This window comes from Aethalodelphis obliquidens, unplaced genomic scaffold (genome assembly GCF_003676395.1).
Source record: "Aethalodelphis obliquidens isolate GAN/ISIS:26980383/991018 unplaced genomic scaffold, ASM367639v1 scaffold62, whole genome shotgun sequence".
Taxonomy (NCBI): Eukaryota; Metazoa; Chordata; class Mammalia; order Artiodactyla; family Delphinidae; genus Aethalodelphis; species Aethalodelphis obliquidens.
The window spans coordinates 4,593,479-4,618,553 of record NW_020838006.1 but is presented as its reverse complement, the minus strand read 5'-3'; the positions used below and the strand labels follow the sequence as shown (position 1 = coordinate 4,618,553).

The window sequence follows — 25,075 nt, the reverse complement described above, 5'->3', positions numbered from 1 at the left end:
GTCTACCCCTTTGACTTTGTGGATAAATGGCACAGAGCAGCTAAAAACATGACCTGCCCAAGACCACACAGCTAATGAGACACAAGGCCACTGTCCTTCTGCTCAGCGCTCTTTCTATAGCAGGCAAGGGAGAAGGAAATGGAGGAAGACCAGCATGGTGATGGCTGGAATGGAAAAGAAAGAAATCCAGGTAAGTGGTGGTGCAAAGGGAGAATAGCAGGACTTGGCTCTACTTGTGCCACTGGGGGCAGGCGCAGTGGGGGATGGACCCATGGGACTCGACACTAGGCCTGGGAGAAGGGCAGGCGCCCCTCAATCCAGCAGCGACCTCACTAAGCACAGGGATGGCTGGGTCGATTTCTAATCAGAAGAAAATGGGACATGACTGTGGAGAGGCAGGTTTCTCCTGCTTGGTTACACTTGCTTTAAAACAGGCAGGTACTGATCCCAGAACACCTGTTCCAGCCTGTATCCTCCAGTAGTTAGACAACACACACAGACTCACACCGGCCAGTGTGTCAACTCATAGAATCCTATCAAAGGACAGGACCCTATCCTATCTGTATACTACTGTGGGATCCTAGGACTCTACCTTGGTTGCACACAGAGGCCACTTTAAAACTGTGATTGGGAGAGACTCACCACCATCAAACACCCAGGTATTTTTTTTAAGACTTAAAACAAAAATTCCTGATAAAGACTTAACGGTCACTAAAGTAGCCCCAATCACACACAAACCCATCAGTGTCTGCTGTTAAATAGGTAAGGAAAAACATGCATGTCATGGGTATTTTCCTTTTAATCATGATTAAAAGGTAGTTCTCCTCCGACGCTTGTTTATGACTCTGCCCTCTGCCCGGCTGGCATTGAAAGCCGTTTCAAAAAAATCAAATGCAAATTAAGGAAGGAAGACAAATGCTCTGTTGCCCCTCATTTCTAACTTCCAATAGGGAACTGGACGGCTGAACAAGGGGGAGAGCTGGATGCAGGCGGCAGGGTTAAGATGCAGGTGCTTGGGACCAGCAGCATCTAGACTGACCTGTAGAGGGTAAGGGAGCTGATGGCAGACCTGTGACCCACCTCCCGGTGCAGAGAAGTGCACGCTGGGGACCAGCTCCCCACTCTCCCAGGCACCCACCTCTCCAGACTATTACGGGAGCGTTAAGGACGCTCAGGATGTGCCACACAAGCATTTACTGGGTGGTGTGGTAGCATCGTGATTACAAAGACAGGCTTAGCAAATCGACAAGAGGAAGGGCTGGGGCAGCCTCGGACGCGGGGCAGCCTCGGACGCTGGGCAGCTTCTGCGGGACTACCGGGCTTCCTCCCTCCATCCCGCAGCACGGCAAGCTGATCCAAGCCACCTCTAACACGTGACCCGCCTGGACAGGCAGCAGAGGATGGCTGGGGAGACTACAAGGCTGCTCATCACAGCTTAAACAGGGCATCTCTAGTGCTGGAGTCCTGGGGGGAACTTGTCCTTCCTTCTTTTCTGAATTGTTTGACAATTCATTAACAAGGCTGTATCTTTTTATTAAAAGGACAAAGTAATCTTTTTTTAAAATTTAAAATGTATGTCATGTAGCTCTTACCAAACACCCTGCAGGACAAGCCAGAATCTCAAACTTCCTATTTTGTACTATGCCCTACAGCGCTGAGCCTTCCTCCCTCGTTTCGTGTTTTGTGTAAATGCTCATTTTCAGGGTAGGCAGATGTTTCCTGCCATAGACCCTCACATCACACAAAGGACGGAACTAACCCAGTAACTTTCTGCACACACTCATCAAGTGCCTGTGCTCATGTGCTGACCAGGCTGGGGGTCGTGAGCAAGGCGGGGGGATGATGGCCGCTCCCCTGGCCTCATGGACAATGGGACACTTACTTGTCGAGCAGCCCCTTCTGTTTGAGTATGCGGTACACCTCGGCCGAAGTCTGAGGTCCTTGCAGCTTCTGCCCATTCAGCATCTCCTTCTCCAATTCTTCGATGGTCTTAAAAACAAAGGATGAAAACAATCTCCTGTAAAATCTAGAGCATCACTTATTTTAAGAGCAGAGTAGGGGAGGAGAGCTGCAAGCCAAGAAAAGATAACGACATACAAGGCAGAGGGTGTAGGACTGAAGCACTTTTAAGCAAAGGCAGATGGGGGTTAGCAGAACAAGCCCAGCACACACAGCCTCCACCCACAGGTTAGCGGCTCTCCCCAGACTGGGATCCCACACCGGGGGCTACCTTTCCGGTCCTGGCAAAGGCCTCGGCCACCCTGCGGTTCCGGCCCCCATAGCAGGTGGTGATCAGATCAGCCACGCCGCAGCTCTCCAGGAAGGTGGCCGTGGACACCTGGCCCTTGCAGAAGATCCTGGCAAAGGCGATCATTTCCATGAGCCCCAGGCGGATGACAGCGGCTTTGGTGTTGTCGCCACAGCGGAGGCCGTCGCAGAACCCGGCTCCCACGGCCACGATGTTCTACAAAGGAGACAAGAAGCCCGGGGATGCCATCACACGCCCGCTGGGGGAGAGAATGCAGGGAAGGAGGGACACTGGCTTCCCTGCGTCCCACACGACCCAGGGTTCTTTTTTTTTTTTTTTTTTTTTTAACATCTATTTATTTATTTGGCTGTGCCGGGTCTTAGCTGCAGCATGCGGGATCTCCGTTGCTGCGTGCGGGATCTTTTAGTTCCAGCATGCAGGATCTAGTTCCCCGACCAGGGATTGAACCCAGGCCCCCTGCATTGGGAGCTCAGAGTCTTAACCACTGGACCACTAGGGAAGTCCCACGACCCGGGGTTCTGCTTTTGTACCCGTGAGAGAGAGTAGAAAGAAGGGACCAGGCTCCCATATTCCCATTCACAGGGCAAAGAGCCTACACCTGTGCTCAGAGGGCGGCATCAGCCAGAATGGGAACGGTGGATGGTAGTCTCTGGTCAAATACTGTTTGAACAAATGGTTTTTTTTTTCTTTTTCTTTTTATTTGCAATAGGTGCTTTTATTTATTTTTTTTCCCTCCCTCTTTTTTTTCTTTTATAGTTGAATAAATCAAAGGCTTTATTCAACTATAACATTCACAGAAAAGTAGTCAAATCATAAGTGCACAGCTTGATGAATTTTCACAAACCAGACACACCTGTGTAACCAGCTCCCTGATCAAGGAGTAGAACCTAACCAGTGCCCCAGGAAGCCCCCTCTGACTTTCTCCTGGTCACCCCTGCACCAAAGGTTACCTCTCTCCTGACTTCTAATGGCACAGGTTTACTTTCCTTGTCCTTAAACTTTATATGAATAGAATCATACAGGGTGTAATCCTTCGTGTCTATCTTCTCTCTCTCAATTTGACATCACGTTTGTGAGCTTCAGCCGTATTTTTACACATAACGCATTTATTTTCATTGCTATGTTATATTCCATTGTGCAAATATACTGCAATTTATCTGTTCTGTTGATTGGCATAGGGGTAGTTTCCAGTTTGGAGCCATTACAAATGGCTCTGCTATGACACCTGGTACATGACCTCTGGTGGCCGTGAGCAGGCACTTCTGTTGGGAGCGTACCTGGGTCAGAATTGCTGCGTGATGATGAATGCATACGTGCAAATCAAGTTTCTGCCTTTTGTTTCATTTAATAATCCCTGGGATTTCCCTGGTGGCACAGTGGTTAAGAATCCACCTGCCAATGCAGGGGACACGGGTTTGATCTCTGGTCTGGGAAGATCCCACATGCTGCGGAGCAACTAAACCCGTGCGCCACAACTGTTGAGCCTGTGCTCTAGAGCCCATGACCCGCAACAAGAGAAGCCACTGCAATGAGAAGCCTGCACACTGCAACAAAGACCCAACTCAGCCAAAAATAAGTAAGCAAATAAATAAATAAATTTAATAATCCCTAAATGAGCATTTCTGAAGCGCTGGGTTGTTGCGTGGCTCTTTGCTGCACACCAGGCAGATCAGACACAGACTTGCCTCTTCAGAAGCTGATAACCTAGTTCGGGGGTCAGCAAATCAGGGCCAAGTGTTATAAGTAACGTTGTACTGGAAACCAGGAACTCCCGTTCAGTTACATACTGTCTGTGGTTGCCTGTGTGCTGTCAACAGATCTGAGTAGTTGTGCAGAGACCTCTAAGGTCTGCAAAGCCCACATTTTCTAACGAGCTCTTCTGGAAAAAGTTCGTGACCTCCAACTTAGCAGGAAAATAAAACCTGTGCACAAATCACAATGATGCTCAGCAGAAAGCGATATTCCGTAAGAGGTACTGAAGGTTGGGTCTCATTTCAACCCATGTGTACTGAGCGTGCACTGTGGGAAGCCCTGCTGGACCCTGGAGGGGCTGAGGGTGCCCTCAGGGGGCAGGAGGCTGCAAAGATAGAATCAGACACAGGGTGTCCTCAAGGAGTTGACAATATCACTGGGAAAAGACACAGAAAAGCACATCAGGAGACAGAAGGACGAGATTGTGCAGAGAAGCTTCATTTCAAAGCAGGGAAGCCTGCATGGAGGAAGTGGCATCTGAACTGGGTCTCAAATCCTATGTAAAACCAGACAATCACATATGCCAAGTAGTGCCTGAGTGGAGGTGACAGGGGGTGGCGGTGGGGGGAGGGGTGGACTTGTTTGGGACACCAGTCAACCCTCAGGTTGCCAGCTCTTTCCATGTTACCAGCTCCCTCTCCAAGAGCACTCAATGCAGGAAAAAATCCAAGTATTCTGCCCCTGTCTAACCACACAAGCATTTTGCCATAATACCTGATGCCTATATATGGATTTGTGCCTTAAGACCTTAAACTGTGAAGCCAGTTAGTAACAATGAGAAATAAGCTAAAATAAGTGCATTTCTTCCTCACTCCCCCTAATTTTTAAAAATTAATTAAAGACAGAACATTTTTAAAAACATTCAGGACTATAAAATCTGAGGGATAAGATAGAAAATGGAATGACCTGGGGAGGAAAAATGTCTTCTCTGGTTGATATGCAGTTTTTTATAAGACAGATCACACACAGCACTGATGTGGCCAGGCTCTCCCTGACAGGACGCGGCCACTTCAGATGAAAAAGTTCCCGTGAGCCCTCTAGAAGCTTCGGTGGGCTTCCGACAGAGCAGGACCCTCTCCTGGCTCCCTGGGTGGCAGCAGATGAAGACAGCTGAACGAGGGAGCTGAAGGCAGGGGCCCTAAAGGAACCTTCCCTTCCTCAGCAATCACATCAGGCCTTACTCTGGTTCTGGCTATTCCTCTGCAAAGGCCAGGATCCACGCAGACCCCAGCTCCTACAGCTGCAGGCGGAGCTGAGGAATCCAGCCTCCTGACCCGGGAGCATGTTTTCATAAGGTACCACCTCTGCCTGTACCTGTGAGCTTCTCCAGTCCTTCCCACCACACAGGCAATGCAGACTGTAGGTCTCAGCAGCTACCTGACGGCAACCACCAGCCCCAAGCACCTGCTGCGTGTGCACAGGGATGGGGGGAGGGCGATTCCTGGCTGGGCGCGCTTGGCATCTGGCAGCATCACGTGCAGAGGAGAGGGGACAGGCAGAGTGAAGGAGGGGGAGAGATGCTGACGGGCGGACTGGGATCCATTCTGCGGCTCTGCCCCAGAGCTGCTGAGTTGGGATGGAACAGCCGGCCCTTTTAGATGGGACACTGTGCAGAGACCAGGAGCGAGAGAACACCCAAGGCTGGGCCCAAACAGGCCCAGTCACCCCTCCTGGCATAGCAGCCAAACTGAGGAAGCGCATAGGGAGATACGAGGGGCACACGCATGACATCCAGTGGGCTTCTGGTTCTCAGTCTGCCTTGTCGCTGTGTGACCTTGGGATAATCACTCCATCTGTCTGAGCCTTCTTGGCCTTGGTTGTTAAATTCAGGGCTTGGACGAGATCTCTCAAGGCTCTTCTGCTGGTGACATCCCTCCAGGGAATCTGGATCAGTTGTGGCCTAAACTGCAGTCCCAGGGGACTGCAGACAGTGGGGCAGCCCTGGGGCAACAGAGAGACACCTAAGGATGTGCAGAGAGACTGACCACAGAGACCACGAAGCCAACTGTTGGTGAGCCCACCAAATGGTTTTATCGAGGTTACCATGGCAACATGCCAAGGCGTAGCTTCCAAATGGTTAGATTGTGGAAATGGCTCTCTGATGCCTCCTGGGCTGTGTCCCTGTGCCCCCCCCCCGCTCACAACACAACCCACTCTGGAGGTCACTTGACAAACCAACCCCAGCCAACGTCTACAGACTGGATGGGACATAACACGGACGTCCTTTCAACAAGGGGCTCCTACGGATTATTTACAAAGCGCCTACAGTGAGCCCACCAGGCCACTGCACACACAGTCTCATCCAAATTCTCATGGCAACCCCGGCAAGTGTGTGCCTGTCCCCCTGGCTGGCTCAACGAGGGTCAACGGCTTGCCAAGAACGCCCGGCTGGTAAGTGATGCACATGGGACACGCCCCCGGTGCCTGGCTCCACGGGCCCACTGTTCCCTGTCCCCTGCTGCTTCCATGGTATGGCAAATGTGGCCTGGCCACTCCCACCCCTCTCCGGGTCCAAGAGACCTTCCTGAGACCTCTGCAACCAGATATCAAAGAGGACTGCCTCTTGGGCCTGCATGGAGGCTCAGGAGGCAAAAGCAGAAGGCCTAGTAGGAGAAAAGATTTATGGGAAAGAATAACAAAAATAACAACAAAAGTTAACCTTATTGATACGGGGAGGGGGAAGGGTAAGCTGGGACGAAGTGAGAGAGTGGCATGGACATATATACACTACCAAATATAAAACAGATAGCTAGTGGGAAGCAGCTGCATAGCACAGGGAGATCAGCTCGGTGCTTTGTGACCACCTAGAGGGGTGGGATAGGAAGGGTGGAAGGGAGACGCAAGAGGGAGGGGATATGGGAACATATGTATATGTATAGCTGATTCACTTTGCTATACAGCAGAAACCAACACACCGTTGTAAAGCTATTATACTCCAATAAAGATGTTAAAAAAAAAAAGTTAACCTTATTGAACTGTTTCTAAGTGCTTCATATATTATTAACTGATTTAATCTTCACAACGTTCCTACAAGGCAGGTCCTGTTACTACACACAGTGAGAGGCAAGGAAACTCAGGCACCTGGGTAAGTAGCACACCCAAGGTTGTACAGTCAGGATCAAGAGAGCTGGGTTTCGAGCCCTGGCAGCCCAGCTTCCTAGTTCTCTCCAGGGAGCAGATCACGCAAGGCTGCTCCAGGCCGGTGAGTGGAAGGCACAGAGGGGCCAGCTCAGCAAGACAAGAACTTTCTAACAAGAAGAGTTGACCCCACCCAACGGAAAAGATCGAAGCAAAGGGAGTGCGCTCTCAGTCACTGGAAGCATCCAAGCAGGAGCTGTAATGCACGAGCCCTGAGCTCCAACGCGTGCTTCTAACCTTCTATGTCACTGTGCTCAGAGAAAAGGCAGAGGAGGGTGCCCGTGGCCCAGGGGCACACAGGTTGGGACCACCTCCCAGTTTCCCCTGGATGTCTGGCCTCCCCACCACGGGGAGGAGGGGTCACTGCAGAGTCAACCCCTCCCTTCTAAGGGGACCCTGGGCCCTGTTTAATCACCATATGATGCATCCTGAAATCCTCACTCTCTCACCTACCACTTATCACTGTCAAAAGAAAAATAAACACACTGAGCTGGTCAGATCATGTCTGAATAGCACCCGAACAGATGTCCTCTGAGGTCGCTCAGCTGTGAAATTTATCACTATCCGCTGGGCATTTAAATCTGCTTTAAACTATTCATGTGAATAGTGAAAATTTATTCACTATTTTAAACAGAGCTAAAAATACCATGATTTTCAGAAGACAGGCGTCCTTAAGCCCCTGCCCATTTCCCAGGTGATAGCAATACTCAGAGGCAATCATCCTCCGCGAAGTGCGGTCTCTGCAATCCTGAATCGGGGCGGGTTGGATAGGGCTCAGTTTCTTTCGCTCCCACCCACCCACAAAAAGACTACAAAACTGGAGGAGCAGCCCATGTGACCCGCAGTTTATGCAAACACTCTCACCACCTAGGGAGAATGGCCCTGCTGAAAACCAAGTCAGTATTTTCTGTAAGTCCAACAACCCGCCTGACTCTTCTTGAGGCCACCATCGAGTGCATCTGACCTCGCCTCGCGGAAACCTGAAAAGTGTAGGCTAACTACGTCGAGGTACCACGTATGGGTTGCAGGTTGGGTACTGTGTAAGGCCACCTTGGCTGAGATGTCTAGGAGGCCCAAAGTCAAGCCCACGCTCAGCCCACCAGGCTGCACAGCCTGATGAGAAGCTGCCTTAGCGAGAGCAGTGTTGTCCAGCAGAAGTTTCTGTGATGACGTAAATGTTTGCTATCTGCTCGTCCAACAGAGTAGCCACTAGCTGCTGAGACTCACTTAAGACTAATGTGGCTACTGAGTCTCTGAAATGGGGCTACTGTGACTCAGAAACTGAATTTTTAAAAAAAGTTTTAATTAATTTGCATGTAAATGCACACAGCTACATGTGGTCCTGGGTGAGACGGGGCACCAGGCTGTGGCCCACAGTACATTCATCACAGCCAAAGCCCTGGAGGAAACCTACACGCCCAGCAATTAGGGTGGTGAGCCTCACCACAGACAACCCTACAAAGAATGCCGAGCCTCTGGGGCACAGGTAATGGGGTGTATCTCCCAATCTACTCTCCTTTTCTTCCTGAGTCCTAGAGTTCCTGATTTTCATGCAAGTATATGGCTACCCAGAGAGAGGGGGAAATGTCCCAACCTCCCCTGCAGCAGGTATAGTCACACAATTAAGTACTGCCCATTAAGATGAAGCCAAACTGTTACACTGTTACTCCCAGAACCTGCCTTAAAAGACAGCTGCCACATGCCCTTTATCCTTTTTTTCACCCTGCTGCCTGGAAGGCAGATGTGATGGTTGGAGCTCTGGTCACCATCTTGGAATACAAGTACAAGAGCCATACCTCGTGAGCTGGAAGGAGCCTGGGTCCCTGAGAATTCGGTGGAATGGAGTTGTCATATGGATTCAGGATTTTTACACAAGAAAGAGATAAACTTCTACCTTGCTTAGCCACTAATTTTTTTTAAAATTGTTTGTGAAACTAAATCTGGTTTTAGTGCACAGGTTTTATTATTTATTTATTTATATAAATTTATTTATTTTTTATTTTTGGCTGTGTTGGGTCTTTGTTGCTGCACATAGGTTTTCTCTAGTTGCGGTGAGTGGGGGCTACTCCTTGTTGCGGTGTGCGGACTAATTGCGGTGGCTTCTCTTGTTGTGGAGCGTGGGCTCTAGGCGTGGGCTTCAGTAATTGTGGCGCGCAGGCTCAGTAGTGGCGCAAGGGCTTAGTTGCTCTGCGGCACGTGGGATCTTCCAGACCAGGGCTCGAACCTGTGTCCCTTGCATTGGCAGGTGGATTCCTAACCACTATACCACCAGAGAAGTCCCAGCCACTATTATTTTGGGTCTCTGTTAATGAAACTTAATCCTGATAAAGTATTTATTAAAAATAACATAGGTTGAGGACTTCCCTGGTGACGCAGTGGTTAAGAATCTGCCTGCCAATGCAGGGGACAGGGGTTCGAGCCCTGGTCCGGGAAGATCCCACATGCCGCGGAGCAACTAAGCCCGTGTGCCACTACTTAGCCCGCGCACCACAATTACTGAGCCTGCGTGCCACAACTACTGAAGCTCGCGTGCCTAGAGCCCGTGCTCCACAACAAGAGAAGCCACCGCAATAAGCCTGCACACCACAATGAAGAGTACCCTCCACGCTCCACAACTAGAGAAAACCCTCATGCAGCAACGAAGACCCAATGCAGCCAAAAATAAATTAATTAAATAAATAAAAAAAAAACATAGGTTGAGCTGTACACTTATGGTTTCTGTACTTTTCTATATGAAGTACCTCTTAAACTTTACATTAAAACAAAAATTCACTGCTAGTGAAAGAAGCCAGACACAGAAGAGTACATATTGCACAACTCCATTATAAAAATTCTATAGTGTACAAAAGCAGATCAGTGGCTGCTGGCTTGGGAGAGAGGGGTGAACTACAAAAAGACATATACGTGGGCTTCCCTGGTGGCGCTGTGGTTAAGAATCTGCCTGCCAATGCACGGGACACAGGTAAGCCCTTATCTGGGAAGATCGCACATGCCGCGGAGCAACTAAGCCCGTGTGCCACAACTACTGAGCCTGTGCTCTAGAGCCCGCAAGCCACAACTACTGAGCCTGCGTGCCACAACTGCTGAAGCCCATGTGCCTAGAGCCCATGCTCTGCAACAAGAGAAGCCACTGCAATGAGAAGCCCCCGTTCGCGGCAACTAGAGAAAGCCCACGTGTAGTAACAAAGACCCAACGTAGCCAAAAATAAATAAATAAATTTACCAAAAAAAGACATACAGAATTGTTTGGGGTGATGGAAATGTTCTGTATTGTGGTGATGATTTTCAGGGTATATACACCCAACTGCATTATATATTTAACTGGGTGCAGTTTAATATACACGAATTATGCCTAAATAAAGTTGATATTTAAAAAGGAATACTCCCGTAGTGATTAAGAGATTAATTTAGCTAAGAGGTGAAGGACATTCTGAAGCAGTAAGACGCACTGGTACAACATGATTTTGCATTTTGCATTTTCTTTTTCTTTTATCCTTGTAAGGAGCTGTTATCTTTCTTCCTCCTTTTTTTCCCCTTTTTTTGGTAAGTCAAATGCCCTCATGTTTTTGAGCACAAAAAAAAGTGTACTTCAAAAATATTTTTAGTGTGGAGAAGATTACTAAAGGTTGTTAATGTGGAAAAAAACAAAAAAGAATGCATATACGTGTGTAACTGAATCACTTTGTCGTACAGCAGAAATTAACACAACATTGTAAATCAACTATACTTCAATAAAATAAATTTTTTTTTAAAAGTAAAACATAAACTGCTTGAACAGTAAGATCCAGTTTTTGTTTCAAAAAGGGGACCTAACAAATGTGTGCTTGCTAAAATGACTGGCAGGGGAGACAACAAACATTAATAGTGATTATCTCAGGATGTAGGGACTGTCTATCAGTCATTTTCACTTTCTTCTCTACACCTCTCTGTTGTGTGAAACTACCTTTTATAATCAGGAAGAAAACAACAAAATGATTAATTACATAATCAAAGAAACACATGCCCATTTGCCGTGGTTGGGCAGGCTCTAGCAAGGGAGGGCTTCATTTCATTCAACTTGCCTGGACACCAACCAGAAAAGTCAGGTCGTCCAGAGTAACAAAAGACACCGGACTGAATCTTAAAATCCATGATCACATTCTGACCGTGCTAATATCTGCTAAGTTTGAGTCATTTACTCTTTATTTTTTTTAAATTTAATTTAATTTTTTTATACAGCCGGTTGAGTCATTTACTCTTTGGCTCTCTTATCTCCTTATCTGTCCAATGGGATGGTTAGACTCAATTACTGCCAAAGCACCTGTTTCTCAGTTTTCAAAACTCCCAGCTCTGATGCAAGCCAGCAGCAGTGATGGTAACTGATCCTGTTTTAAAGGAAAGCCAGGGGAAGGATGCTAAATGGTCCTCAACCCCCATCTGCCTCTGCCCCCCACGAACCACTCTATCATGGGTAGCGGGAGGCTTCCTGCCAACAGACATGAAAAGCCATGCTCAGTTCAGACACAGGACCAGCATGTGGTCCCGTCAGCAGAAACTTCTCCAGAGCCCTCAATCTAGAATCTTTCTTCTCCCCCTGTTCCTTTGTTCTGGGCGGGTTCTCACAGCTTCCCCATCCACCACCGAAAATAACCCAGTCACTTCAAGAGAGCTTTGGAGCACACAGACCATGCTGAGCAATTAGGCCTTCATGGTGCCACTGCTGGCGAGCTGTCATTAGTTTAATGAAGGACTATTAAAAACACATAAAAATCTCAACCAACAAAAATAAACAACACAGCCAAAGCCAGCATCTTAAATGTATAGCAGGCCGTGTGCAATGTGAGAATCCCCCACCAGCATTCAAAAAGACGGACTGGGGCTTCCCTGGTGGCGCAGTGGTTGAGAGTCCGCCTGCCAATGCAGGGGACACGGGTTCGTGCCCCAGTCCGGGGAGATCCCACATGCCGCGGAGCGGCTGGGCCTGCGAGCCATGGCCGCTGAGCCTGCGCGTCCGGAGCCTGTGCTCCACAACGGGAGAGGCCACAACAGTGAGAGGCCCAAAAGATGGACTGCCTGGGAGCCCAAGTCTTTCATTGGCTTCAATTTTTAAAATTCTCATTGTATGGAGACGTGACCACACATACACACACGATATTAATTCTACAAAGTGGTTTTCAATTCTGACCAGGAAAAAAGGTGTACACTTTGGAGAAAGCATGGGAAGGCACTCTTTGGACTGGTCTCCCCTGCATTCCTTTGATCTTTGCAATTTTCACCTGACAAAGTGAGGCGAATGCCAGATTACTTAATTTCCTACCCTAGGTGCTCAAATTCCTGAAAGGCCGCTTCTGCTACAAAAGAAATTGCTCAAAAGTGACTCAAAGGGGTTATCCATTCACATGGAAGCTCTTTACTTTCCCTTTTTTTTTTTTTTTTGAGATGGCAGCGAAGGCAGCTCTGATTCCAAGGGGAGAAGGATGAGAAGATGCAGCCCAGCTTCCCGTGGGCTGTTCCCCAGGGACCCCGACCACGACTTTTAAAGGCAGAGGGGAACAAGCCAGGAGCCCAAGACCAAGTGCGGAAACTTCCATTGACCCTCCCAAGCCACTAGCCAATAGAAGCTGGTTCTTTAATCTGATCTTTTCCCTTTACAGGCAAAGATAAAGCTGTTCTTAGAAAGACCTGTCAGCAGCAGATTGTTTTTTTTTCCTTTAAAAACAACAACCAACCACACCATCAAACCAGTAGAGTAGCATCATTCAGAGGGGCCAAGTTCCTCTTCCTGCTCAAGACAGTAAGTAGGAGAAATGTATAAATTAATAGAATACTTCACTCCCAGGTAAGACTCCACAATCAAAGTAGTCCCTGGCTTTCCAAATGTTAGTGCTGTCAATTTCCCGAAGAACAAACACCCACCCTTCTCCCAGATTTACAAATAAAAGCCAACCATGAGTGGGAGAGGAAATCTAACCGTCAAGGAAAGGCTGGGGCAAAGCAGGAAGTGATAAACAAGGCTGCCAATTCACTATTCTCCCCAGAAGTAAGTGCACAGAACACAGAGGCCATTCTTCAGGACTGGCTGCAATGATGCTAGCAGTGGCCCTGTGTGATCACTCCTCCTGTGAGCAGAAATATCAAGGCTGCTTTACCTTCAGAGCACCGCACAGTTCAACCGTGTCTGCATCATCCACCACTGTAATCCGAAAATTTGGAGTCTGCAGAAGTTCTTTGAAGAGAAGGCCGTTCTCTATTACCTTGCTGCCTATTGAAAGGTTAGAAAAAAGGAAATTAATAACAGCCTCTCATCTTAATTTTTGCATCTAACACAGTTTAAAATGACGTTTTTCTTATTACAAAAATAACATATTTTCCTGATAGGAAATTTTGAAGAGTCATAGGACTAGAAATAGAAAATTAAAATATTCCACAATCCCACCACAGGATCATTAACAATTTGGCATACATCTTTAACTTACTGAAATAGGAATGAATATACATAGTTTTTCTCAAAATTGAGAACATATGTGATTTCATAATCTGCTTTCTCCCGTTTATGGCAGGAATAATTTTCAGTGACATCATACACTTTCTACTTTACTTTAAATGGCTGCTTTGTAGTTTACTGCATACACGCATTATATTTTATCTAAGCATCTTTCTATTATTTGATATCTAAAACTGTTGCAACTTTTTGCTACCATACACACTTATAAGCTCCTTCCAGGGGAGGAAAGTACATCCCTTTCTACCAGCATTTGGCTTGACCAGAGGATGTGCCTGGACTCACAGAGGGTGGGACAGATTTCCCCACCCCTTGATCTTGGGCTTAGTCATGTGACTGGCTTTGGTCAGTGGGACATTAATAGACCTGACACAGTGGAGGCCTGAAGCCTATTTGTGCAGCAGTAGGGCTGGTTCCCTTGTCCCTCTGCCTTCACTGTGAGAATACATCCTGGCTGGCCCGCTGGACTCTACAGGAAGATGAGACAAAGGAGCAAAACGACCCCAGCTTTGATCTGCCAGCCTCCAGCGGACCCACAGCTAACCCACGTGTTAGCTGTGCTTATTTTGGATGCCACTGAGAATCTGGGATTGTTTGTTACTTAGCATCACTATGGCAACAAGAGAACTGATACAACATCAACAAACATGTTCCTGATAATTGTGGAAGACGGAAATGCATTCAAAGGGTCCTCATTTTTGTTCCCGTTGTATCCCCTCCCTTGGGACCGTGCTTAGAATGACACAGAGGATCAGTACTTTTCACCTTATTTTTTTGGTTAGCGACTTTCAGTTCAAAGCAAAAATAAAACTTTACACATAGAGCCTGATGTGAGATCTGCTCTGGTTGGTGGGATGCAGCGTGGCGCTCTGCTCTGGGAGGGCTCCAGAAATCAGGATGATAAAATTCACCAGCCAAGACCTAGCTCCCACGTGATGATCTCCACACAGAGCCTGGGGACTATGGCACTTTGGCCCTTCCTGCCTCGAGGTTCTCAAGCCTATTCCCAAGCTTGTTTTCACATTACAATCACCCAGGATCTTTAAAAACACCAAAGTCTGGCCAAACCCCAGACCCATTAAATTACAAGCTCTGGGGTGGAGCAGGCATCACTAATTTCTGAAGCTCCCCAGGTGACTCCAATGGGCAGACAAGTTGGCAAACCTCTGATTTAACCTCCTCTAGCCTCATGAGTAAAACACTATGGCACTCAGGACTGGCTGAGGTTAAATAGGAATCAGGTGTGAAAACAGCCTAGGCTCACAACGATCACACAAAGGTCTATATAATAATAATAATAAGATAGCTGATACTTACATGCCTATGACTGATTTGCCCCATTGACAGACAGGAGGCCCAGAGAGGTTTACCAAGTTGCCCTAGGTCACACAGCTGGTAGGAGGTAGAACCCCAATTCTAACCTAGGTGCTCTGGCTCCAGGGCCCGCACTCCCTCTCTACACTATGTTCCTCTCAGGGGTGGGAAAAGAGAAGATAAACAAGCAACAAACATCACAATCAGAACTATAGTCTTCCAACGCAGGAAAAAAAGAGGATTGTCAACAATCAAAATTACACCCAGAAGTAATATAATGTCAAAATGATCCAGGGGAGAGTGGAAAGAGGGTGGGAAACAGGTGAAATATGGCCAGCCAGCAGTTAATCATCACTAAAGATGGGCAGTGGTGTCATGATACTGTTCTCCCTACTTCTGTTTGGTTTAAGGAAATTTGCCATCATATAATAAAATATTTAAAATACTTACACCCGATACTTAGAAACACATTTTCAGGACCTCCCTGGTGATCCAGTGGTTAAGAATCCATGCTTCCAATGCAGGGGTTACGGGTTCGATCCCTAGTCGGGGAACTAAGATCCCGCGTGCCGTGCTGTGCGGCCCCAAAATAAACAACAACAAAAAAAGAAACACATTTTCTATTCTACAGGCATTGCTATGATGTCATTTAGCTGAGTTCTCCTCTGTCCAAATATTAGAAGTATGTCCGCTTGAGCAAACTGTCCTCTTCCTTTTTTAAACAGTCCTCCAGACCAGCAGCACCGTTTCTTCACCTGGGTTGGGCAAACCAGCCCCGGTCTCACATTGTGATGTTATTCCTGTCTTTTTGCTCTGTCCTCACCGCCACGGCCACTGCCTGGTGCCTCTGACACGAGGGAGGCTCACAAGCATTACAGACAGGCCCTCACTCCTCCCACTCGAGCCACTTTAATCCAACCATCAGCAGCTGTGAGTAACCTGACACATGGCAGGGAGAAGACTGTTCTCCATTTGCCACTGATACAAGGTGGCATCTGCTGGTACCTCTGTGGCTGCAAATTACACATGGTGTCCATTAGATAGGTGAGCTTGATTTACAGCAATCTTACATTTTCTCAAATTCACCTTTTATTTATTTTTTTCCATTATGGTTTATTATAGGATATGGAATATATTATATATTGAATATAGTTCCCTGTGCTATACAGCAGGACCTTGTTGCTTATCTATTTTATATATAGTAGTTTGTATCTGCTAATCCCAACCCCACCCCCTTTCCTCTTTGGTAACCACTGTTTTCTATGTCTGTGAGTCTGTTTCTGTTTTGTAAATAAGTTCATTTGTATCATATTTTAGACTCCACATATAAGTGATATCAAACGATATTTGTCTTTGTCCGACTCACTTCACTTAGTATGATAATCTCTAGGTCCATTCATGTTGCTGCAAATGGCATTATCAAATGTACCTTTTAAACTTTTAGATCTTTTATTGTTTTAAATCATGGATAAGAAAGCACTGACCGTATCATTATTACCAGTCATGAGCAGTGATGCAGCAAGCAGGGACCCATGGCATGTGGTCCAGAACTGGAAAGGCCCATCAGCCACATGGAAGGGCTCCCCAAACTCAATATGAACCAAAACACAGGAAAATTCCACTTCTCTTCCACACCAAGTTTTGGAGATAATCAACCTATTTAATAAGACTCCTTCAAAACACTCATCTCAGTCTGTAATTCCCTATTGTTTGTGTACCTAGAAGCTCCTTCTGCATAGAAGGGGCTTATGAATCCTTGACATTTCGCATCATGACTGATACATAACAGACTTGAACAATATTTGTGGGTTGAGTGGAAGTCTCGGACTCTGTGAAGTCAGTCCCAAGGAGGAAGGGATTTCTCACCACGAGGGGGTGCCGCAGTTCCCCATGCTCGTTAGTATTTTTACCAGACACTGAAAACAATGCCATCTTCCTCCTCCTCCACAGGAGACTCAAGTGGACTAAGATTCCTGAATCTGTCATAATTAAAAATGAGTTGGCTGCTAATGCCATCAAGAAAGGAGACCTGGATAACCACAGCACAACGATCAAATCCGGAAAATTTAACCTTGACACAATTATCTGACTACAACCCATATTCAAATCTCCCCCATTACCCCAGTGTTGCCTTTATGGCAACCAGGATCCAGCCCAGGATCCTGCACTGCACTTAGTGGTCAGGTCTCTCTAGACTTCTCCTTTAGCCTTTCAATATCTTCTATGACACTGACATTTTTCAGGAGTGTGGACCAGTTGTTTTGTACCAATGTCCCTTCCTTTGGGCTTGTCTGATATTTCCTCACAATTAAATTCAGATAAAATAAGAAAATTTTTAAAATATCACTTTCCTGTTCTATCTTACTTTCAACAGTTAATTTAATTTAATTCAGGTCACTCTTACCAGCCATGGACCAACCCACAGAGAAGGCAGTAGAAGCACTGGGTAAACAGAAGCCAGAGGAAGAGATGTAACTTCTGTGCATTTGTCTGTGTTACACACCAAAAAAGTCTAATGCACCCAACTGGGAAAAACAAGGCCAAGAGGCATGTAAAAATCCTAGCTAAAATCTACAGGTTTTTTTTTTTGGCTGCTTCAGGTCTTAGTTGTGGCATGTGGGATCTTTCATTGCAGCATGGGCTCTTCGTTGTGGCTCACAGGCTTCTTTCTAGTTATGGTGTGCAGGTTTTCTCTCTCTAGTTGTGGTGCGTGGGCTCCAGGGAACGTGGGTTCTGTAGTTTGTGGCACACAGGCTCTCTCACTGAGGCGTGAGCTCAGTAGTTGTGGCACATGGGCTTAGTTGCCCCCAGCATGTGGGATCTTAGTTCCCCAACCAGGGATCGAACCCGCATCCCCTGCATTGGAAGGCAGATTCTTCACCACTGGACCACCAGGGAAGTCCCTCAAATCTACAGTTTTGAATCAAGGACTGGAGAAGTCTCAACCCTATAGAATGATTGGTGTAACCAGTCAGTCCTAACCAACTGATTAGCAAATTGATTACTGGCAAATAGGATTGAGCTGGAACAACTAGTTAACAATTATTTTTGAAAAATAAAAGTAATTACACAACAATTTGACAGGCTACATTAAAAGCATAGATGAATAAAAGAACTAACTATGAAAGAATAAAACCTATATACAGACTAGCATACATATGAAAATTTTTTTTCTGGAAGGATACATAGGAACTGCTAACAGTGATTCTCTTTGGGAAGAGGGAATAGGTGGGAAATTACAATCTTAATTCTAATTTATACCTCCTTGTACTATTTGAATTTTCTTACCTGTGACTACATTGCTCTTGTAAATATCAACCTGGGTAATGTTATTATAGGTCATTTTGTTTTCCTCCTTTTACTATTTGTGATATCTCTCCTCTCCAAAATTACTGTTTCTCCCCCCTCAAAAAAAATGTTTTAAGTGCCCAGATAAATGGATTGTCAACAGAATGCTACGCAACTATGAAGATGTATGCTGACAGAAGTAAATGAAACAATTATAAAAGAGTATATAACAACTACAGCCGTAAGTAGTTTGCCACAAATAGACAAAAATAATGAAATTTAAATGAAATTAAAAATGGTTTTTGTAAGTCAGAGAAAGACAAATATCATATGATACTGCTTATATGTAGAACCTAAAAAAAGTGGTATGAATGAACTTATTTACAAAACAGAAATAGTCACAGACATAGAAAACAAACTTATGGTTACCATGGGGAAAAGCAGGGGGAGGGATAAATTAGGAGTTTGGGATTGACATATGCACACTACTACATATAAAATAGATAACTAATAAGGGCCTACATATAGAGCACTGGGAACTCTACTCAATACTCTGTAATTACGTATATGGGAAAAGAATCTAAAAAAGAGTAGATATATGGGTACGTATAACTGATTCACTTTGCTGTACAGAAACTAACACAACACTGTAAATCAACTATACTCCAATAAAAATTTTAAAGAAATTTTTTAAAAATGGTTTTCTTTCGATTATATCTATTTTCCACTGTAATCAGATAATGTCTGTACAACAGAGCTTCCTTTAACAAAGCTGCCAAGGAGAAATGATTCACATTGCTGGTGTGTTTGACAAGGGTGGAAGTAAGTTCTGGAGTGGTAGATAAACTTAAATACACTTTTGCAAAGCACCTGCAAACCCAACAGTATTACTCTTCTGAAGAGTCCTATAATATGGGCACTTGGGAATTCCAAAGCCCTTTTTAAAAGAAACAAAAATTTTCACAACACCAATGTGTAAGAGTAGAAAGAGCTTTCTGTTTCAAGGAACAGGAGACCCAAGTTCACGCCTGGGTTCTATATTAGCTGTGTGACCTTTGGGGCTGGTAACTTACTCTCCGGGCCTTGGTCTTATTCACCTGAAAGTGGGGATCATTCCCATTAATTTCTAGATCTCCTTGGAATCTAATGAGGATCCAGATCCTGGCACTTGTGAGTAAAGGAAAGCTGGGTTTCCCTTATAAGAAGACGTACCAGAGAACTTGCTTTCCCTGATCCCACCCCCCCCACCCCCATGTAAGAAGGCAGCTGTCTGCAAGCCAGAAAGAGAGCCCTCATCATAGAAAAGTGTTGGTTAAACCTTAATCTTAGACTTTCTAGCCTTCAGAACTGTAAGAAATAAATTCCTGTTGTTTAAAAAAAGAAAAAGAAAAGCTGGGTTTCTAAGGCCCCACCATGGATGTAACCACTTGCTTCTTGGTACAAGTACCCTTGTGTTTTTGTGTTTAACCTCGATAATGCATTACTGGATCACAGCAGGTCAACATGGTCTCCTTGGCTTTACTTTCACTCCAGAGGTTACTGAAATGCTTCAGTCCCACAGAATGGCCTCCTACATAAAATTCCCACCCCACTGAATGTCCACCCCAAGAATGTTAAGGGCAGGAGGGAAGAGTCCACTATAGAAAATTCCAGAAACAGAAAGTGTGCCTGTTAAGACACCCAATGTCCCTTCCCCAGGTGGCCCTCACCGATGGTGGTCTCGCAGAACTTCCCAGCGGCCACCTCATTGGCAATGTTGGCTCCCATCAACACGCTGATGTCAATGCCCATCTTCTCTCGGATGATGTCGGAAATGAGCTTCAGCCCCTCAGGACCCTCATCTATGCCCTGCAAGGACGTCAGCAAGTTAGGGGAAAACGAACCACCAAGGACAAGAGGCAGGAGATCATTGCTTTATAGGTCACCTAGATTCAGACCTCCAATTGTATACGCAACTTGAAAAACCTCTCTTATTTACAACAGTAAACAGACATACTGTGTATGTACCATTTAAAGAGTAAAATTAAATGAAAATGTAACCACCCAGGTTAAGAAAGAGAACATGAAGGACACCACTGAAGTCCCCTGTGTCTCTCCCCAAGTGCATCCTCCTTATTAGTGTTTCCTCGTCCCCACCAGGGTGAAGCCCTATCCTGAATGCTTTATGCCCTGTTCCCTTGCTTTTCTTGATCATTTTGCCACATAAAACTACACCTAAACAGTAAGTTATATCAGTATATTTTTGAAAACCTATAAATGAAACTGTACTGCTCACCTGTGTGCTGTTTTGTGCTATATTATTACTGTGGAGATTCACCCACACGGCTGCATGAATGCTCTGGTTCATTCCCATTTACTACTGTGTAGTATTCCACCATTCATCTGTCCAGTCTATTGATGACTGACATTGAACTGTTTGCTTTCATAAACATTCACCTATGAACACTATGGAACACACTCTCTCACAGAGGGTTCTTCCCCTGGCAGCCTGGGGAAGTTTATGGACTCATTCTCAGACTTCATATGCATAAAGCAAAATACATAAGATTACCCAGGAAGACAATTATACTGAAATACAGTTATCAAATGTTAAAAAGAAAAATTTGTGACAAAGTAGTATATGTATGTTATCAATGTAATTATAAAAAGATGTCATGGCAGGTATAATAATTACCATAATTTCCAAGTAGTGATGAGCATAAATGATACTTTGAGATATCTGAAGCCACTGTAAAGTGATACGAAAATACCTGTAATTTCTATTGATCACAGGGTCAAGGTCCTGCTAGTACTACTGTCATTGAAACTCTGGCCTGTGGCCTTCACTCACAAGCGAAGGAAACGCTTGTTTCAGTTAGAGGTTAAAATGAATAAAAATGCAATTCCGCCCCCACATTTAGGACCATGAACTCTTGAATTCTATCTGTGGACCACTGTGGGTGGTTTGTGGACTTCTGGTTAAAAACTCTCTCTTTTGGGAATAAACCCAGGAGTGGGAAGTAAAGATGATTAATTTCCCAGCGAATGCAAACCAGGTAAGATTTCCAGAGCTGGTGGTTCTTTCTTTGGGGGACCCCACTCTCGCGCCCCCCGCCCCTGCCCCTGCGAACCCTCTCTACATAGAAAGCAGCCCCTCCTAAATGTGAGAGGAGCAAGGCTCGTGGATGGCGTGGTTTTGATTCTCTTCCAGGCATCTTTAAAAAAACAAATCCAAACCAGCCATAACTTCCCTTCAGCGCCTTATCTCCAAGAGGTGAAAGAGGAAAGGAAGTTCCCAGTAACCGGCGCGCAGCGAGGGCCCGTCACCTTGATGAGGGTGATGCCCAGCGCGTCCTTGGGCACCCTCCCCGTGATCTCTTCGCAGATCCGGTGGATGAACTGGTGGGGGATGACAAACACCAGCAGGTCTGCATCCTGCACGGCCTCGCTGAGGTTCGCAACAGCAACCTGCGAGGGCGAGGGGGACACGGTTACTCCCAGTCAGAAACACATCTCTCCACGCGCTGACCAGGCATCAGATGCCTCCGCTGTGCAGACTGACAGTCAAATCAGAGCTCTGTTTGTGCTGCCTTCCCCACTCGGGACGTGCAGACGTGCATCTGAGGCCAGCAGGGTCCTGCCTCTGCTGCTTACCAGCTGGGGGAGTGCCCTACCCTCTCCCCACCTCAGTCCCCTTCCCTGTAAAAGGCGGCCATAACCATCCTGTGCGGGTGGTTCTCTGTTGCTCTCCCACCCACCCCCACCCCACTCCCCCGCATCCATTTCTACCATTCTTTGCCCCACTCTCTCCCCAGGAGGCTGCACTCTGTGGGCTGTTTCCCCAGGTGCCCTTGCTCTCTGGCTTCCAGGTGGCTTCAGCCCAAGGCGGGTACTGTCGGGGGCTCCAAGGTGGGAGGAGAGACAGGCAGGGTGTTGACTTGCTCCTGGGGCCACTCCTACCCGGCTCGCAGGGCTGCTGGCCTGGCTTCCTTCTACAGCTCCACCTCCTGACCTGGTCTGAGGCAGCCCTTCTTCCACGTCTCTAAGCTCTGGTGGGGCCGGTGGAGTGACACTGGTCTGTCCCCTTGCCCTTTCAGGGGTGGCCATGGCTTCCTGCTGCTGCTAATCTCTGCACACTTCACCGAGCCCTTCTGGTTCCCTTGACTCCGCCCAAGCCTCTGTCAACAGTCCTATGCTAAGCTCTCCTATGTAAGCACTTTAAGAGCGCTGTTGTGAAGAATAAATGACATAGAACAGAGTCTGGCACCTGGTAGGCACTCAATAAATGTCAGCTATTATGATGATTTCTTCCCTTCAGATAAGTACAAAGATGGGGTTTAAAATTTAACGTGGGCACGTACACACACACACACACACCCACCCACCCAGAGGCAGAGGTGAGGCCACCAAGTGAGGACACAGGGGCATGTGGTCTCTATCAGAGACTGCCTGTTGTTGCCCAATGTCTGTTCTCCCCCTTCTTCCTCAGCAAGAGAACCCCCAGTTTAGGGTGAGACTCATAACTGCCAGGAAAGAAGGCTACATCTCTAACCTCCCTTGCAGCTAGGTGCCCTGTGTGACTAAGTTCTGACCAATAAGGTGTAAATGGAAGTGTTGCGTGTGACTTCCAGGAAATGCCTTTGAAGGCCTTTCTTCCTCCTTTTGCCAGAGGGAATATGAAGAGATGGCTGGAATTCAGGCAGCCATCTTGGACCATGAGGAGGAAAGCAAATGCTGAGATGGCAAAACAGAGTCCCTGACATCATGATGCATCATTACAACAAACGTGTTTTTTTTTTTTTGAAAAGTATATAACAGATTTCTTTTTTATTTACAATCAAGTTCTGTTGGGCAACAAAATTAAATAAATAAAAGATGTGATGAACGTCTTTTATCTAAGAGAAAAAAAGCACAAACGTTTACTTTGCTTAGGTCACTGTTATTTTAGGTTTTCTTTTTTTTTTCCTTTATTTATTTTTAATTTTTTTATTTTTTGGCTGTGCCACATGGCATGTGGGATCTTAGTTCCCCAACCACAGATCAAACCCACGCCCCGTGCAGTGGAAGTGTGGGGTCTTAACCACTGGACCGCCAGGGAAGTCCCTATTTTAGGTTTTCTGTCGTATATACCTGAACCTAACTGAAACTGACATAGTTCCCATTAAGCACTCCTGGTTCCCAAAATGAAGGGAATTGGATGCAGAATCTTCCCTGAGGAAGTGCTATCTGCCACAGGAACATCATTCAGAATGGATAAGCCTCCTAGGAAATCTAGTTTGGGAGTTGTGATGGAGATGCCAACTGCTTGACAAAATTTCTTCTCCCCTTTCTCCATAAACACAGAGCTGCAAGCTGGTCACTGGTCACCTAGCTCAGGACTGCATTTCTCAGCAGCCATTGCAGTTACACAAGGCCAAGGACCAAGTTCTCATCAACAGAATGTGAGACAGAGCAGTGCACACCACTCAAGGCCCAGAGCCCTTAAAACATTGGCTGCTTCCTCCACACTTTCCCTTCCTACTTTTGTGCTAGGTGACAACCTAGATCTAGGAGATGGCACAGAAATGATGAAGAAAGATGGGACCAAGAACAATGGTGTGAAGCAAAGCTGCTAGACCACTATTACGTGAGAGGGAAATAAAATCCCTTTGTCCTTTAAAAGTCACACTATTGTCTCTCCTTACAGCTTAGCCTAGCCTATTAACTAACGTGTGCAAGAGTTACTCCCTCACTGAAAAAATTCCCCAAGGGAATCTACCTGGCACTATTTCACTCCCTCCTCCCTTTGGCTGGTATGCAAGACCTGTCATTTACCACCCAGCCTTCATTCCCCTTCTTTCTAGCAAAAGTGCCTCTAAATTTCATTTCAAAAGCTACTGCTTTCCCATTCTACCATGCAATTTGGGTGGAATGGGCCCCTCCCCTGCTCCATGGATGGTCCTTAAGTTGTTCAAGCCAATGGGCACATAAAACAATAGGAGCCAATGTTTGCTGGAGCTTCTGAGGAACAGTTGTTTCCTTAGACTTCTGCAACAGCTATTGGGTCTTTCCTTGAAAAGTATGGGATGACAGTGCAAGGTCTGGAACAGCTACAACCGTTTTACAAATGTGAGGGGCAGAACCTAGACCTGCCAAGGGGCTCCCATGTGAATGAAGGCAGAGCAGAGAAACAGAGGAAAACAGGGTCTCACTGACATCACTTAAGCCACTGTGTCAGGCCGCACCTGAAACGGGCCCTACCCGAATTTTTAGTCGTATAACCCAAAACATCAGCTTAAGCTGATCTGAATGGCAACAAAGTCGTTCCCCATAGAGCAGAACACAACCCGGAGCTTAGCACTTCTCCCTCCTTATTCATACCCCCAAAGGCCGGGGGAAACCTGCCTTCCTCTTCAAAGGGGCTTCTTCAGGTTGGTAATCCAGGCTGGATAGCAAGGACTCATCACCAAAACTCTACCTGCCTATTAGTTCCCTGGCATCTGGAGATTCTACCTCCTCCAAAAAAGCAGTTACTTATTCTATTCCATTAGCCCCGATGCCAACATACAATGGCTCTGTTTGTCCCTGATTGGCAAGGCTCATTATGTTCATACACATACACACATTATGTTCTTCTCCCTGTGGTCCCAGCCAGAAGCACCAGCCTTTGTAAGACCTCTGACCCCCCACTCCCCCTTCGGTTACTAGCCTTACTTAGGTAGGGACTTCTGCTCTCGACCCCCTTCTCATACAGAGCCTGGCCACCTAAATTTTAATGAAAACCCTTCTTCTCTGGACCTGTTGTTTCTCCTCTTCCCCATCCACCTCCACACACACACACACACACACACACACACACACACACACACACACAC

General features: G+C 46.4%; 1 protein-coding gene across 3 annotated transcripts in view; it reads right to left on the bottom strand.

Annotated features, from left to right (window-relative positions):
* The window catches only part of GPD1L (glycerol-3-phosphate dehydrogenase 1 like), a 55,375-nt gene that overhangs the window by 7,416 nt on the left and 22,884 nt on the right, over positions 1-25,075 (bottom strand). For all 3 annotated transcript variants that reach the window (XM_027088185.1, XM_027088184.1, XM_027088186.1), the window contains exons 3-7: positions 21,549-21,689; positions 19,952-20,090; positions 13,288-13,400; positions 2,231-2,464; positions 1,883-1,989 (exon numbers count right to left, since the gene is read on the bottom strand). In XM_027088185.1, coding sequence (XP_026943986.1) covers positions 1,883-1,989; positions 2,231-2,464; positions 13,288-13,400; positions 19,952-20,090; positions 21,549-21,689 — 734 coding nt within the window. The remainder of the gene's footprint in view (positions 1-1,882; positions 1,990-2,230; positions 2,465-13,287; positions 13,401-19,951; positions 20,091-21,548; positions 21,690-25,075) is intronic.